Source organism: Lampetra planeri, chromosome 62, assembly GCF_965212315.1.
Source record: "Lampetra planeri chromosome 62, kcLamPlan1.2.h2, whole genome shotgun sequence".
Classification (NCBI taxonomy): domain Eukaryota; kingdom Metazoa; phylum Chordata; class Hyperoartia; order Petromyzontiformes; family Petromyzontidae; genus Lampetra; species Lampetra planeri.
Window position 1 is genome coordinate 1,889,787 of NC_136168.1, and position 15,450 is coordinate 1,905,236.

Here is a 15,450-nt window from a genome sequence, read left to right on the forward strand (position 1 = left end):
TCCTGCATTGAGAGTTTTTGGCCGATTCCGTGAATGGATCAATGCCAAAAGGATACCGCAGAACCTAAAGAAAACTGTCATATAAAGAGAAAGGAAGGCAAACTCTAGTCCAGTGTGATGACCATTACACCACGGCAGCACCTGCTTTACGCTACAAATCAGGGTTAATGCTGAAGCTGGTGCATCACTTCCAGTCCTAGCTGTTGGTGCTAGTTGCTGCCGCTATTTTGGCAGTGACTTTGAAGACCGCGCCTCCACTCACGTCCAGCTCCTCCACGAAGGTGGCCAGGTCCTCCTTCCACAGCTCCGAGGGACTCTTCCTTTTCAGCTCCAACAGCTCCTTGGCCTGAAGCAGCACAGAGTTTACAGTATTTGGCTGCTGCTATTCATTTCCACGGGAGGATGATGATGAGAATCCACTTCGTTGAGCTGTAATTTGTGATAGCCAGGTCACTTTTGACAAAAAGCTATATCGTACATGTCAAGCTCTTATCAGTGCCTACCTTAATACAGACCAATTCAGACCTTATTGGTCACCCTGTGCCCCTTATAATTCTCAACGTTCATCCTACAAAGTCCCACCACAAGGGAGAAACACAAACAGACGAAAATTATTTTTAAAATGTTGCCCGTATTGAAACAGCTGTATGCGGTATGCAATGGCGGAACCAAGATTTTCAGGTAGGGGGGGCAACCCCTCCAGCAATGAAAAATGATAGAGGAGTTGTTAGTAAGTAAGGAGTTGTTAGTGAGTAAGGACTTGTCCCTTGCTTTTTATTCGACGCGTGTGCGGCGAGGGCGCAGCCATCGATCGAGGGTCGAATTCGAACCGCGTCGTGTGATCGGCATCGCGCTCGCTGAAGGTATGATGCCTTCAGGGAAGTCGTGTTCTGTTTACGCAACTGCGCACAATTCTGCGAGTCACTTATAACCGCTTTGCCGTCCCTGGCACATAATAATATGCTACACAGTGGCAGTGGGGGTCGCAAAATGCCGATTTATTACTAATAAACCCCAATGATCCGATGGAAATTAGGGAAATTAGGGATTTCGATCGGATCATTGGGGGGGCACGTGCCACCCCACACCCCCCCCCCCACTGGCTCTGTCAGTGGCCGTATGGTCCAGAAAACGCAATTTCCCTGTACAGGAATACAGGTAAACCATATGGGTTGACAGGTATGCTATACACAGCTCAGTGGACCTTACCTGGTGAAATAAAAAACTGTCTTAGTTTTAGCAACGGGAGATGCTTCCCGTAGACACGACCACGTCCCGTAATGCTGCCACTCCCGCTCCCGAATGTATCAAGCTCGCACCCGGCGCACCACATCCATCATACCTCTCACTGTGGCCTGCTGGCTATCCGTCAAGTGCCATCTTCTCAAATAGAGTAGAAAATATCCGGCGAGAAATTTTACCAGGCTGGTGGCATGGCCCCCTCGTGATTGCCCTGTGCTGTACGAACGACGCCGATGTCGAATGGACGGACGATCTGATTCGACGATGAGCCCAGGGGGGCAACTCTAGCAGCGGTGGTGGCAGTGGGCGGTAGATGGGACAGTGGTGGGCGATGGGTGGTGGGCTGTGGGCAGTAGCTGATGGGCAGTTGGCAGTGGACGGGGGGGTGGTGGGTGATGGGTGGTGGACGAGGGGGTGGTGGGTGGTGGGTGAGACGGTGGTGGCCAGTGGACGAGGGGGGGGGGTGATGGGTGAGACGGTGGTGGCCAGTGGACGGGGGGTGGTGGGTGATGGGTGGTGGACGGGGGGGTGGTGGGTGATGGGTGGTGGACGGGGGGGGGGGTGGTGGCCGGTGGACGAGGGGGGGGGTGGTGGGTGGTGGGCGGTAGGCACCTTGATGTCACGCTGCTTCACGAGCTCGTCCTTGCGCTCACGCGACAGGCTCCACAGCGGCATGTTGAGGATGTAATTGAAGTTGGGGCCAGTGCCTCCAGCCGCGTCAGAGGCGTCGCTGTCGCTGTCAGCACCACCCCCACCGCCGCCGCCGTCCACAGCCTGTGTGGCGAGGAAGGGGGATGGATCAGAAAAGGGGCGGTCAGAATCAGAATCTTTATTTAGACTGGAGGTGGAATCCGATGAGCTATGAAGCTCTTTGTCACAGATGTCCAGTAGGGGGCACGGGGTCAGAACGTTACAAGGGGGCGGTCAGAGAGGGAGCAATGAGAAAGGCAGCGGTCACATTAACTGGGTTGCCGGGTTAAAAGCGCGGCGCGCTAGCCACTAGCACACCACCGCTCCCCCATATCGCCTTAACAGACTGTTTGGGCAAGTTCTGTTAGCAAGACACACGCATGCACGTAAACACAGACACACAACGCACACACGCCCAGCTCGCATCTGAACTCCGCACCTTCTCCTGGGCGTCTTTCCAGTTCTTGATAGGGTCCGAGTCGTAGCCGCGCTTCAGCAACATCTGGATGAGCTCTTTCTTTGGTTTGTTTTCTGCAAGTTGGGAGGGGGGGGGGGGGGTTGGGACGAGACAGATCGTTTAACACGTTTAAATCACGCAAAATAAAAGTTGAACGTTTATTGTGTTTCACCCCAAAGCGAGAACTCAAAGAGACCAGGAGAGTCTCACTTTCAAGAGTGACTTTGGTCACCAAAACTCGAGTCCGTTAATGTACGAGACGGCGGAGTGAATGAGCGGGTGACTGAGCGAGTGACCGAGTGGGTGGGTGGGTGGGATGGTGAATGAGTGGGTAATTGATTTGAGTGAGACAATGAGTGAGTGAGTTCAAGTTTCCAGTTGATTCTGTTTAATCAGGCGAGGGCTCAAAGAGGCCAGGAGGTGTCTCATTCGCAACGTTGACCGTATTGGGACATCAAAATTCTAAATTATTGGACAAACATAAATCAATGTTAAATAATGTATTCCTTGAAGATTAAGTTGGCTCAGGCAGATCATTAAATCCTTTATATTAAGTTTGCTTGCTTGCTTGCGTGCTTGCGTGCTTGCTTGCTTACGACCGTGTAAATCTTTTGGTCGTTTTTTAACCCACTTCCCGTGATCCAATCGAGTTGACATTTTCCACACAGACTCGTTGTGCGTGACAATTAATGTTCGTGAAAAAAAATTCCCAAAATTTTACACTTTTTAGGCAAAAAAAAATTATTTTACATATATTCAAATATAACTCATTCGTGGCTTTGGCTGAACGTCACAGTGTAAGAGCCCAGAACGTAACCACTCCACAGGCCGTGGCGGAGTAGCGCAGTTGGTAGCGCCCTCGCTTCCTATGCCAAAGGTCGCGGGATCGATCCCCGCGTCCTCCACAGGCGAATATATTTTTAAATCCTTTATATTAAGTTCGCTTGCTTGCTTAGGACCGTGCAAATCTTTCGCTCGTTTTTTAACCCACTTCCCGTGATCCAATCGAGCTGACATTTTCCACACAGACTCGTTGAGTGTGACAATTAATTTTCGTGAAAAAAAATTCCAAAATTTTACACTGTTTAGGGAAAACAAATTAAATATTTAATTACCAATTGCTTAATGGTGGCAGACAATCATCTGACCCATAGGTGGCAGCCATCTCAAGCCAGAGGACGAGAGGACTCTAGCCGCCACGCATATAAAGGATTTATAGTGAAAAACTTTGTTTTTACGGGTTTACTTGTTTTTAGACTGATCATAGCACAATTGTATGTGTGTATGTTAAACTTCTTTAGCACCGCACGTAGCCAAACCGTGCTTATCGGAGGTGCAGGGAGAAGGGAAAACAAACGAAAGGCCAAAAAAATGTTGCGTCACGATCAATTTGACTAATCATAGCACAGTTGCAATTAATTTGAGAAAACATGAACAATGACGCGACGCCGCCGCCACCGCCGCCGCAGCACGGTATCCACTCGCTCTCGAGGAGATAGAGAGAACGACTCAGGAGGTGCCAGGAAGGAGGAACTGCAGACGGCGTTTTGTATCGCATCGCATTTGTCCTCTTGGCAACAACCCCAGCTGGTCGTGGGTTCGATCCCGACCCTGACGTTTGTTGTATATTTGAAGTTTGCGTGTCTCTCTATCCCCGTGGTCGCATAGAATTTTCTCCTGGTCCTCCGGTTTTTTCCCTCCACATTACGCGTTTAGAGTATTTGGCTGCTATAAATATCCACTTGATGATGATGAGCCACTTCATTGGGCCATCATTTGTGATGGCCAGGCCGCTTCTGAAATAAAGAGCTACATAGCTCAGTGGAACTTACCTGGTAAAATAAAACAAGCCGCGTTTTTTTGTTTTCGTTATGAGCTCACCGATTGTGATCTTGCCCTCGATCTTCTCGAGGATGAAGCGCGCCTGGTTGTTGAGCTTGGAGGACTCGGCGTGGAGCATGCCCTCCAGCCACTCCTTGCGCAGGCTGTAGTACTTGATGCGCAGCTCGTAGAACTCGCGCAGGATGTCGGCCACGGACTCGTACTTCCGCAAGCAGCCCATGTGGTCGAAGAGAACCTGCGCGCGGTGACACGTGTAAACACGTGTGTCGAACGGCGTCAACACGTGTAAACACGTGTGTAAACACGTTTGTCAACATGTGTCGACATGTGTAAACACGTTTGTTGACATGTGTCGACCGCCCATCGCTATCCATCACTGCCCGTCACGTCACGTTGCCTAGCAGCAGCACCACCACCCATCCTATCCATCACTGCCCATTACTATCCATCACTGCCCATGACTATCCATCACTGCCCATCACTGTCAAGTTGCCTAGCAGCAGCAGCCCCACCCATCACTATCCATCACTGTCAACCACTATCCATCACTGCCCATCACTATCCATCACTGCCCATTACTGTCAAGTTGCCTAGCAGCAGCAGCACCACCCATCACTATCCATCACCGCCAACCACTATCCATCACTGCCCATCAACGCCAAGTTGCCTAGCAGCAGCAGCACCACCCATCACTATCCATCACTGCCAACCACTATCCATCACCGCCAACCACTATCCATCACCGCCAACCACTATCCATCACTGCCCATCAACGCCAAGTTGCCTAGCAGCAGCAGCACCACCCATCACTATCCATCACCGCCAACCACTATCCATCACCGCCAACCACTATCCATCACTGCCAATCACTATCCATCACCGCCAACCACTATCCATCACCGCCAATCACTATCCATCACCGCCCATCACTATCCATCACCGCCAATCACTATCCATCACCGCCCATCACTATCCATCACCGCCAACCACTATCCATCACCGCCAACCACTATCCATCACCGCCAATCACTATCCATCACCGCCAATCACTATCCATCACCGCCCATCACTATCCATCACTGCCCATCAACGCCAAGTTGCCTAGCAGCAGCAGCACCGCCACCACCGCCACCACCGCCGCCAGCGCCGCCGGTCCCGGCACGCACCATAGAGTTGCAGGTGGCCGAGCTCTGCAGCTTGAAGACCTTGTGGAGCCCGGTGGCTTCGGCCTGCGCGAGCTTCTCCTCACTCATCCTGATCGTGAACTTGACGGTGGTGTCTGTGTGGTACTCCTTGTAGTCGGAGATCAGCGGCGGCGTCTTGTCTGTGCCCGTCAGCATGGGCTCCAGCACCGTCTCCTTGTATGCCTGCGTGTGGTGGGGGGGGGGGAGCAGGGCAGAGGGAGACACAGGGGGCGAGCGGTTGAGCGTGTACAGCGGTAAACAAACGCACCACTCAGGGGGGGCCGCCAACGTGTGACGGCATTGAGTGACCTTACCATTGGAGATCGTATTACAATGTCGAAGCGCTCTCCTGCTCAAATGAGCATTGATTCAGGCATTGGTGCTCATCTCCTGTTTACAGCCCTGCAAGAGCCAGTGGTGGAAATTCCACATTCCCCTTTGTGGGAGGCGAGTCTATCCATAGGACAAAATCCACTGTTGACTTCCCCACAATGTGGTACCTGTGCCCAGATGTCTGTACCTTTGTGTGTGTGTGCACTGTCCCTGAGTATATGGGTACCTGCGTCCAGATATGTGTACCTATGTCCAGGTGTCCAAGTGTTATCAGAGTGTTTGTACCTGTGTATTAAATGTTCTACCCTATTATATAGGCGTCTGTACTCAAGTTCAGGTGCGTGTCCGTGTATGTCTGCACCGTGTGCCCAGCTGTACAAGTATCCCTGCACCGATGTATAAGCATCCCTATACCCTCTTGCCCAGGTGGCGTTACCTGTGTCCAAGTGCGCACAGGAAGCTCCGTGATCTCCACCGTGGTGGAGTCCAGCACGGCCACCTCCCCGCTCATCAGGAACTGGTTGGGCCCCAGTTCATCGATGGTGCCCTTGAAGTTCTTGTACCTGGGACACTGTCGTTAGCAGACACAAAGCGAGAGATGAGAGTGACGTGGCCAAAAGCAGGGCGGGGTCCTTCTCAATACACCACAGGGCCCACGGGTGCCCGTGGATAACGGTCTCGAGTGCCCGCAGGAAAAAAATTTTTGTGACTCTGTGCAAGCGGGAGAAAGTGTGGTGGAGACTGACGAATGCGCCGGCGCAGTGTAGGAAAATACACGCAGTGAGTGCTCGTTAAGGCCGGCATGGCACCTTCACCGTGTGTGGGGGTTTGTCCGGCACCATTCTTTCTCACTCACCCACTGGGCAGTACCACTCAGTTACTGGGCATTCACTCACTGGGGCAGTACCACTCACTCACTCACCGGGGCAATACCACTCACTTAGTCACTGGGGCAGTATCACTCACTCACTGAGGCAGTACCACTCACTTAGTCACTGGGGCAGTACCATTCGCTCACTCGCTGGGTGAGCCATTGAGGTGGGACCGAGCGGTTGAGGTTTGTTTAAGACAGAGACGAGTCGAAGGAGCGCATCCATCGCCTGCGACTTCAGTCAGTCCAAACTCAAAAACGCAGCGTCCCCCGTCACCTACGCGTGCGTCCCCTCCGTTTCGCTGGGCGTCGCGCGTCAGCAGCACGGCTCGGGTTCAGCGGTCTCACAACGCCGGTGGCCTCACAATGCTGGCAGTCTCACATCGCTGGTAGTTTTACAAGCCACCGCTGACTGGGCGGTGGCCCCGGCGCAGCTCGGTTGCGCCGGTGAGAGAAAAGAAGAAACAAACACGCCGTCCTCACCATGAGCAGGGGTTCCTCTCCGTCGAGCATGCGCCGGATGTTGTTGACGATCTCCCGCGTGTCGTAGTTGAGGATCCTCGAGGCCCAGCCCGTGCCGATGCCATCGGCGCCGTTCACCAGCACCAGCGGGATGATGGGGCAATACCACTCGGGCTCCACGCGCTGGTTGTCATCCCACAGGAAGCGCAGCAGGTTGTCGTCCACGGCCGGGTACAGCATGCGTGCCAGCGGGCTGTGGGGGGGGCGGCAGGAGAACCGGTGGCGGAAGCGGCGGCGGTTACGATGTAGCCAACCGCGATAATCGGAGGTGTGGGGAAATTACAACATAACTAAACACAAAAAGCAGTTGTAAAGAAATTAGTTTCAATATAGACAATATAAAAGTACATAGCTCCAGTGGCTTCCTAATATCGGAAGGAAGAACATTCCAGACGGCCACAAAAGCGCATTTGAAAGCGCGCGATGCAGCGACCGTCTTTGTTCGATGGCCAGCCAAAAGCCGCTGCAGCTGCGAGGGTGACCGGAGTTCGCGTGATTGGTTTATGCTCCTTGACGCTTGTAACACACGCAGAATGTGTCACACACAAGACTCAACAGATCCAGGAGCTATTGGTCAAGTTTAATCTTGTTTAGCCATATCTTATTCTTTCGTACGGCTGATGTACCACGCACGGCAACCACAATTTCACATTCAGGTGATCAATCCAGACGACCGCATAAGAAGCAGCAAAGTAGTGAATCGCTGTGATGTCTCTTTCAAAATCTGTGGATTGGGGCGTTGCGTAGGTACACGTTGTACGGTCCCCGTTCTGGATGACCACAGTCCCACACTACTTGACAGTTTTTAATTTTGTCATGGTTTGTACAGTGGATGCGGTTTAGGGTGGACCATGAGCTTCGTGGAATATCAAAACCAGGGTGAGAACTCAAAGCGACCCGGATGAGTCTCATTTGCATTAGTCTGCCAGTAGGAGGGGGGGCGATGATTGCTGCTGTGTAATCCCAATTGAGGAAACTTATAATGCCAATTACACACAACACATGCAAGTGTCAGACATACAACACATACAGAGGGAGTGGTGGGAGTGGAAACAGAGAGAGGCAAGAGAAGGAGTGGCGAGAGTAGAGAGAGAGGAAATGGGGAGAGTGGAGAGAGAGGGTGGTGGAAGCAGAGTGAGAGGCAGGAGTGTAAGCAGTGAGAATGGAGAGAGAGAGGGGTAGCAGAGGGAGTGGTGAGAGTAGAGAGAGGAAATGGTGGGAGTGGAGAGGCAGACAATGATGAGAGTGGAGAGAGAGGGAATGGTGGCAGTGGAGAGAGAGAGTGGTGGAAGCAGAGAAGGAGGCAGGAGTGGAAGTGGTGAGAGTGAAGAGAGAGGGGCAGCAGAGGGAGTGGTGAGAGTGAAGAGAGAGGGGCAGCAGCGGGAGGAGTGGTGGGAGTGGAGGAGACGTTGGCAGGAGAGGGCGGGGAGAGCGCTGACGGCCGTGGCGGTCACCTGAGCATGGTGAAGATGTAACGGGGGCTGGCGGCGTCCTTGCCACCGTGGAGACGGGTGCCGAACTGCCCGATGGGCTGCAGCAGGTTCACGTTGTTGCTGCCCACGAAGTTCTGCGCCAGGTTGATGATGGTCATCATCAGCGATTGCTGCCAAAGACGACAAAACGCGGAGGGGGAGAACAACGTCGGCCCACGTCAGATGGCGGTGAAACGGCCACACGAGCGCCCGTCTCTACTGGCAGCCGCCGGAGAGAATGTTGGCAATTCCACGTTCCTGTAACCAAGAACCTGTAAAGGTTGTTCCGTTTTTTTATTTCAAATGAGGATTTAATGAAACAACAACATAGGCCCGTAACAACGCTTTAGGTCAGGGGTCCCCAACCCCCGGGCTGCGGACCCGTACCGGTCCGTGGCCTGTTAGGAACTGGGCCACACAGCAGCAGGAGGTGAGAGCGGTGAGTCCGCACGTGGCCCGCCCATTGTTTTATTATTTACCACTTCCGTCCGTGCCTCTTTCCCGCACTGCGCACTTGTCTCAATCACAGTTTTGGTAAGCCCACAAGCTGCTAACCCCTATTAGCCACAATGAATAAAAAACAAACGTCGCTGGTGAGCTTCTTTGAAAAGGGGGAAAGACCCAATGATGAACCACCCCCCTCGGTCCGTGCAAAAATTGTCTCCAATGAAACCGGTCCCTGGTGCCAAAAAGGTTGGGGACTGCTGCTTTTTAGGTGACAGAAAAACCAGACAAACTGGGGGGCCCTCAGACCCGACACGACCAGTCGATATAAGACGGGGGAATTTAACCGCGGGTGTCGGGGGTGCTAGACATCTATCGCCTCTTTCACACAAAGGAATTGCGTCGGGGAGCCAATGTGCTTTCATCTGGGGGAGGGAAGGGGTGGTAAGGGAAGAAGGGAGAGGTAGTCCCAGACCTGCAGGGGAAACAAGAGTCGGGGGTGTGACAGGAGAAGGGAGGAACGGGGCAGGGGGAGGTTGTTCCACCTTTAATGTGTCTCCCACGGCTCACCTCTCCGTGGTGGTAAGCCGACATCTCGGCCACAGAGCCGGCGAGCTGCGCCACCTTCACCTCGCGCTTGTCGTTGCGCTTGAAGCAGGTGAAGAGGACCTTCCTCTGCCCGGGCTTCAACCCTGCACGGGGCGGACACGGGGGTCGGGGTAGAGGCACACCATGAAAAATAAACTACTTGGAACTAAACTATTATTAAATTTAGCAGGTAAGGCCCCCTAAGCTTTGGTAGCTCTTTTTCAGAAGCGACTTGGCTATCACTCACGAAAGTCGTGGCCGAGACAGGAAAGGGTGGGGCCTAAACAGGAAGGGCGGGTCTTCAATCGGTTCAACTCCCCTTGTTGATTTGAGGCAATAGGACTACAATTAAATACGCGGTGCACATGCAGCGACAGGCCAACTGGTGCCAGTGTGCGTGCGTGTGTGGACCACGTTGGCACAGTAGGGGGCACAGGTGGTGCATCGGCCAGTCATCTCAGTCAGTCAATCCATGGCACCTGGGTCAGTCCTGTGACCTCCTGGCAGCGGGCGTTCGACACACGGAGCCTTAAAGTGCACCTAGCCTGGCACAAGCGCCGTGGTGATGTCACCGCCACTTAGTGGCGATTGTTTATATTATAGACCAAGATGCCACCCCACGCCCCCACCCGCTCAAGGCCCACAGCCACGCACCGTCAACCAGCGAAGGGATGGAGCGCTCGTTGTCGGAGTTGGAGAAGAGGATGAGCTCCTTGTTGATGAAGTCGTTGTAGGTCAGGTACTTGGTCTCCTTGCCATACAGGAATTGCTGCGCGACATGGTCACGCGGAGGGGATCGTTCTCAAATGAATGCCCCCCAGACACCCGGAGTTCCGTCGCTTTAAACAATATCCTTGGTTTCCCTCCAAAACTAAATGACAGTTTTATGCCAATTCGTTAATTCTTACAATGGTAACATTTCACCTGCATTTGCATTTCACATCGTATATATCTGTGTCTGTTGGCATACAAGAACAACAGTCACCCTCTGAACAAAATAAGAATAGGTTTTACCCTTTGTGGCAATACAACACGAGGTGTTAAGATGTTCAATCACCAAGAGACATTTAGTAAGGAATCAAGTACTGCATGAACCACACGTACCGGTGTTGAACATGCAAACAAACATGCTCTGATGTGTCCTGGCATAGCGCCGGCTGCTGGCTGAAAAGGGGATCTGCGGCGTACGGCAGTTCTGACGTCAGCAGGCCAGGATAGACACGAGAGGGGGAATCTCGAGGAAAGGTCACAGAAGGAGCCCACCAGCAACCCGCTGGTAGGTTCCAGAACGGGGACGTGGCCGGGGCGGAGAGAGGCCATGCTGACATCATAAGAGGGGCCCCTGTGGGGGACTTCGGGGCTGTTGTTGGGAGTGGGATCCCCGTCGTGCAGCGTCCTTCTCGTCGTCGTCTCCATCTTTACCATCTCGGGGCGCCGCCAGTCAGACAGCCCACCGACTGTTCTAACTAAGTAGCGTCGCCGACAATAGACGGACTAAATATTAAATGCGCTAACCCCGATGGTGCTCGTTAATAAATAAGTGCCTCCAGGTTTCATCATCTCCGAGTTAGTCTCTACATATGCATTGTCTTTGAAACTGATTGGCCTACACCAGACAAAGCCTTCTTTAGGGCCTCATCTCACCAGTGCCAGACCAGAGAAAGCCAAATCGTCACCTTGTATCCGTTTAATGTTTCCGTAACTTAATTTTGTAAAAGTGCTGTGACCAGTCGAAAAATAATCTGCCTGAGCTGACTTTGCACTGCATGGAATTAAATATTTAACTTTGATCTGACAACTATTTGGGTCCGTGAAACATTTTCAAAAAAAATGTTGTTGTCCAAAGCAACACAGCTCGCTTTTGTGCTGATTCTGCCGGCTTCGTCGCTGTACTCCATTTAATAATCCGCTTCTTATTCTTTTGTAATTCTCTTGTTGACCCAGGTCAGCACTCTCATCCCGGTATCTTGAGTTCTCAGCCCTGGCTGTTCAACAAGATCAACCTGAGAAAATTGACACTCGCACTCCCCCGTCCCCACCTCGGGCAGCCCGTGCAACCGCCTCTGCCTGCGATCCTCCATCCAGTTGGTGAGCCACTCTTTACGGTCGTCGACTTTCTTCTTGCTGAACGCCTACGGTGGTGGTGGGGGGGGGCAAGTGGGGGACAAAAAGAGCCAAGACAGCGAATCACGGCGGAGTGCCATTCCGGCGGTTAAGTTCAAGAGGTCGCCACAGCCAAGAGCGTCGACCAGTCTCCATCCATCTATGTCCATGCGTACCAGGGTGGCGTGCTGCCCCCCGCCGCCCCCACCCCGCACTCCCCTCATGAGCATGCGTGGAGTTTTCTCCGTGTGCTCCGGTTTCCTCCCCACGCGCATAAACACAATCACCCAAAAACATCTCCCAATAAAACACCCAATGTCGCACTGAGTCCTGGGACTCAGTGTGCCTCTCCTGGACAGATTAGTTTTGATAATCATTTTAATTATTGACGCCTCCACACCTCGCCATTGCTTCCTTCATTCTGCCAAATCCCAGAGTTATAAAGTGGAAAGCTATCTCTAAGAGTTCAACAAATTAACTGGTGAGGGTGAGGGTGCCTGCTGCATGGTAGTGCACAAGTAAAATTTTACAAAAAACTTTACACATTCGTCAACAACACCTAAAACAAAAAATAGAAAAAAAAACTTTTCTCAAAAACACGCTTTAATGAAATGTACTGTCCGAGCTGCACCTCCCCCTGCCCCCTTCCCCCATCGCCCCTCAACTCCTTCCACATCCCCCGCCCCTGGGCGTGGCTCCCCGAGGCTTGCCGTGACGTAAGGGACCGTGGTGATTTACAGGCAACGTTAGTTGAGCATGGACAATTAGAGCTGTTAAAAAGATTGTTTAAAAATATATTTTTTAAATTTTTAATGATAGAATATAGCATTGTCATCAGTATGACATACCTATACGAAGTTTGCAGTCGATACGACATTGGGAAGTGTGTAAAAATTGAGTTACAAGATTTATTTTTTGAGGATACAACAGACGAAGTGAGTTAAATAAAAGCGTGTAAAAAAAAGAAAATGTATGGAAGAGGCAACCTTCTTCATAGCACGTAAATTTATGGCCATTTTTCCCAAAACATGATATACATGTTGAGTTTTCAACGATACTAGAGCTGCCCACCATCACTGTTTTATGGTATTATAAATCTGAATCGTACTTCAAGAATCGCTGTTATGAACTAGTAAGCGAGCGAGCAAGCGAGCGAGGGGAGAGCGAGTGAGCGAACAAAGGAGCTAATGAGTGGGAGAGAGTGTGCGGGCGAGTGAGTGAATGAGCTAACGAGGGAGCAAGCGAGTGTGTGAGCGTTCGTGTGAGTAAGTGAACAAATCAGTGGGTGAGTGATCGAGTAAATAGGCACATGGAAAAGTGAGCAAGCAAGTGGATAAGGAAGCTAATAAGTGGGCGAGCGGGTGAGTGAATGAGCAAGCGTCCGAGCTAGCGAGCGAGCGAGCAGCCGAGTGAGGGTCGCACCAGAGTGATGGCGTTGTCGTCCTCGGTGCCGATGTAGCGGAAGGGGATGCGGTGCCGCTCCATCTCCGCAAAATATTCCTTCGCTTCCTTCGCCGTGCTCGTGCCCAGACCTGGCGGGGGGGGGGGGCACAATGGTGGTTTATAATGGCCGTTGCCACAATGACCCTGAGAGCCAGAACCACGCGTTCACCGCTTGCTGCAGAGGCTCACGGTTCGAATCTGGAAGTCCGCCCTGGTTAATACTGCGGGTGCATTATCAGTGAGATACGAAGCGCCGTCTACTTCGCTGTTGACATGATAGATCTGGTGTTTTTTTCTCCACAAAGAATAGGCCATTGTGTGCCGGCATCACAGTCCAATTTGGTCAAAATCCGAAAAAAATATTCACAAAATGCTTAATTGTGAAACACTCAGATTCGTTACCCTCTCCTGTGAACGTTTGGCAGGAGCCTCCTGAAAGTTGTTTGAGACTCAGTGAGTTCTTCCTGGGTAAACAAGCATCTTAAGTACATCTCTTAATATCTTAGTCGGCTCAAGCCGCCTGTAAATCACATAACTGCTGTCTGTGTGGGGACCCCCCAACTCTCAATCCCTCCCCTCTCCCCACCGCCCCGTCGAAGCAACACGCCGCAGCTCACGTCTACTCGCTCCGTCCTTCTCTCTTCTCCCTCTCATTCCTCCCCTCTCATCATCATCACCACCACCCTCCCTCCCATCCCAGATATCTTGGCTCGGTCATTCCACCTTCCCCTCCTACTCGCCTTCCTGCACCCACACGCTGCTCCTTCACTCTCCCTGCTGCTCATCTTGAGCCGTGCCCTTCTCCTCTTTGTCCGTCTTGGGGAATTCCCTCCCGGCCTCCTTTTCCTTTCCCATTCGTTTCGTTCTCTATTTCCCCATGCATTGTCACACCCCTGACTCTTTCTGCACATTTCCACGCGTGGTGTGCCACGTTTAAAACATTACACACATTAAGACTCTCGATTATTCGAGCTAATCACGGGGAGGACGGCCGCGGATAATTCAAAATCAAGGATAATCCAAAATTATACATTTTCCGCTTGATCTCCAAAATAAACACGAATATAGGTAGAAATTATGTTTAAGTGTCTCTGCCACCACACAGTTTCGTAAATTAAACTCAAACCGAAGCACAACTAATGATTTTGATTGTTACTCTTTCAATTTAGAATGAATCCTCACGATCGATCGATGCGCGTGCTCAGTGATAACACTTTCCTGCTCCTGCATAGAAGACTTGGTCCAACCAAGTGGACAGAGCCACGCCAATAACATTCAATCAAACTCCGCACACTGTTGTAAACATATGCAACTATTGTACTGTAGAGGCGATCACAAGGATTTCGGATTCACCGTAGAAACAAATTTGTTCGGTTTAAGCACGTGACTTGTAATAAACATTTACAAGCATAACAAAGTAGAACTTTAAGATTCTAAATTTGGTGCTTAATGGAAAATCCACGAGTTATTAATTTACATGAAAATCTCAGGTACGCGGTTAATCCACAAATGGGATCAACCACACGCGGATAATCAAGAGTCCTCCTGTATAATGCATTTCCCATGAATATGCTAAATTCCTCTTGATGTGCACATTCTTTTGTTAAGGCGCTCTTCTTCCACCTCCAACCCAGCTTATATATAAGCTCCAAGCTTGGCAGTGTCTCATTCTTCACCTGCATACGGCTGCTTGCGTTGTGGTCGAAACGTCGTGAGAATTATTTTATCATGTTTTATTTTTATTATTTTATTACTTCCCTTCTACGTGACTTTACCGAAAGAACCAAGAAGATGCCTAATAATGTACACAGCGTGAGAACGAGTCTAGCGGGGGTGGCTGCTTGTCCGTCAGACCTTTGTAGTACTTCACTCTCCAGGTCTTGTTGAGCTCCGAGCCCTTCTTCCACTCCTCGAACTCGGGCAGGCTGTAGAAGGGCAGCTCCTGCTTGTTTTTGGACACCTGCGTTTCAGGGGGGGGGGGGGGGCGGTAGGGAAGGAGAGGTGGCGGTGGGAGAACGAGCGAACGAGTGGGGCCGGGTGGCTCGGTCAATTCACAAAGGTCTGATGATTATTATTGTTGTTGTTTAACCCTCGACCATTCCGAGATGTCTGCAAGTTGCAGGGTGTGGGTGTACCCGTTCACCGATGAATGTTGGAACACGCGAGCGGTTCGGCGTTAAATTTATTTAGAGAGGTGTAGTAGCGCAGTTTTTAAAAGACACTGTACTCACCGCAGAGAACTGTAAAGACACAACCGCA

The 15,450-nt window shown here is 51.5% G+C and overlaps 1 protein-coding gene across 2 annotated transcripts in view; it reads right to left on the minus strand.

Moving 5' to 3' along the window:
- The window catches only part of LOC144736688 (DNA topoisomerase 2-alpha-like), a 56,496-nt gene that overhangs the window by 13,489 nt on the left and 27,557 nt on the right, over window positions 1-15,450 (minus strand). For both annotated transcript variants that reach the window (XM_078619286.1, XM_078619285.1), the window contains exons 15-27: window positions 15,046-15,151; window positions 13,171-13,280; window positions 11,685-11,777; window positions 10,300-10,414; window positions 9,628-9,749; window positions 8,596-8,744; window positions 7,103-7,334; window positions 6,185-6,319; window positions 5,398-5,598; window positions 4,271-4,466; window positions 2,372-2,463; window positions 1,855-2,016; window positions 263-346 (exon numbers count right to left, since the gene is read on the minus strand). In XM_078619286.1, the coding sequence (XP_078475412.1) occupies window positions 263-346; window positions 1,855-2,016; window positions 2,372-2,463; window positions 4,271-4,466; window positions 5,398-5,598; window positions 6,185-6,319; window positions 7,103-7,334; window positions 8,596-8,744; window positions 9,628-9,749; window positions 10,300-10,414; window positions 11,685-11,777; window positions 13,171-13,280; window positions 15,046-15,151 (1,797 nt within the window). The remainder of the gene's footprint in view (window positions 1-262; window positions 347-1,854; window positions 2,017-2,371; window positions 2,464-4,270; window positions 4,467-5,397; window positions 5,599-6,184; window positions 6,320-7,102; window positions 7,335-8,595; window positions 8,745-9,627; window positions 9,750-10,299; window positions 10,415-11,684; window positions 11,778-13,170; window positions 13,281-15,045; window positions 15,152-15,450) is intronic.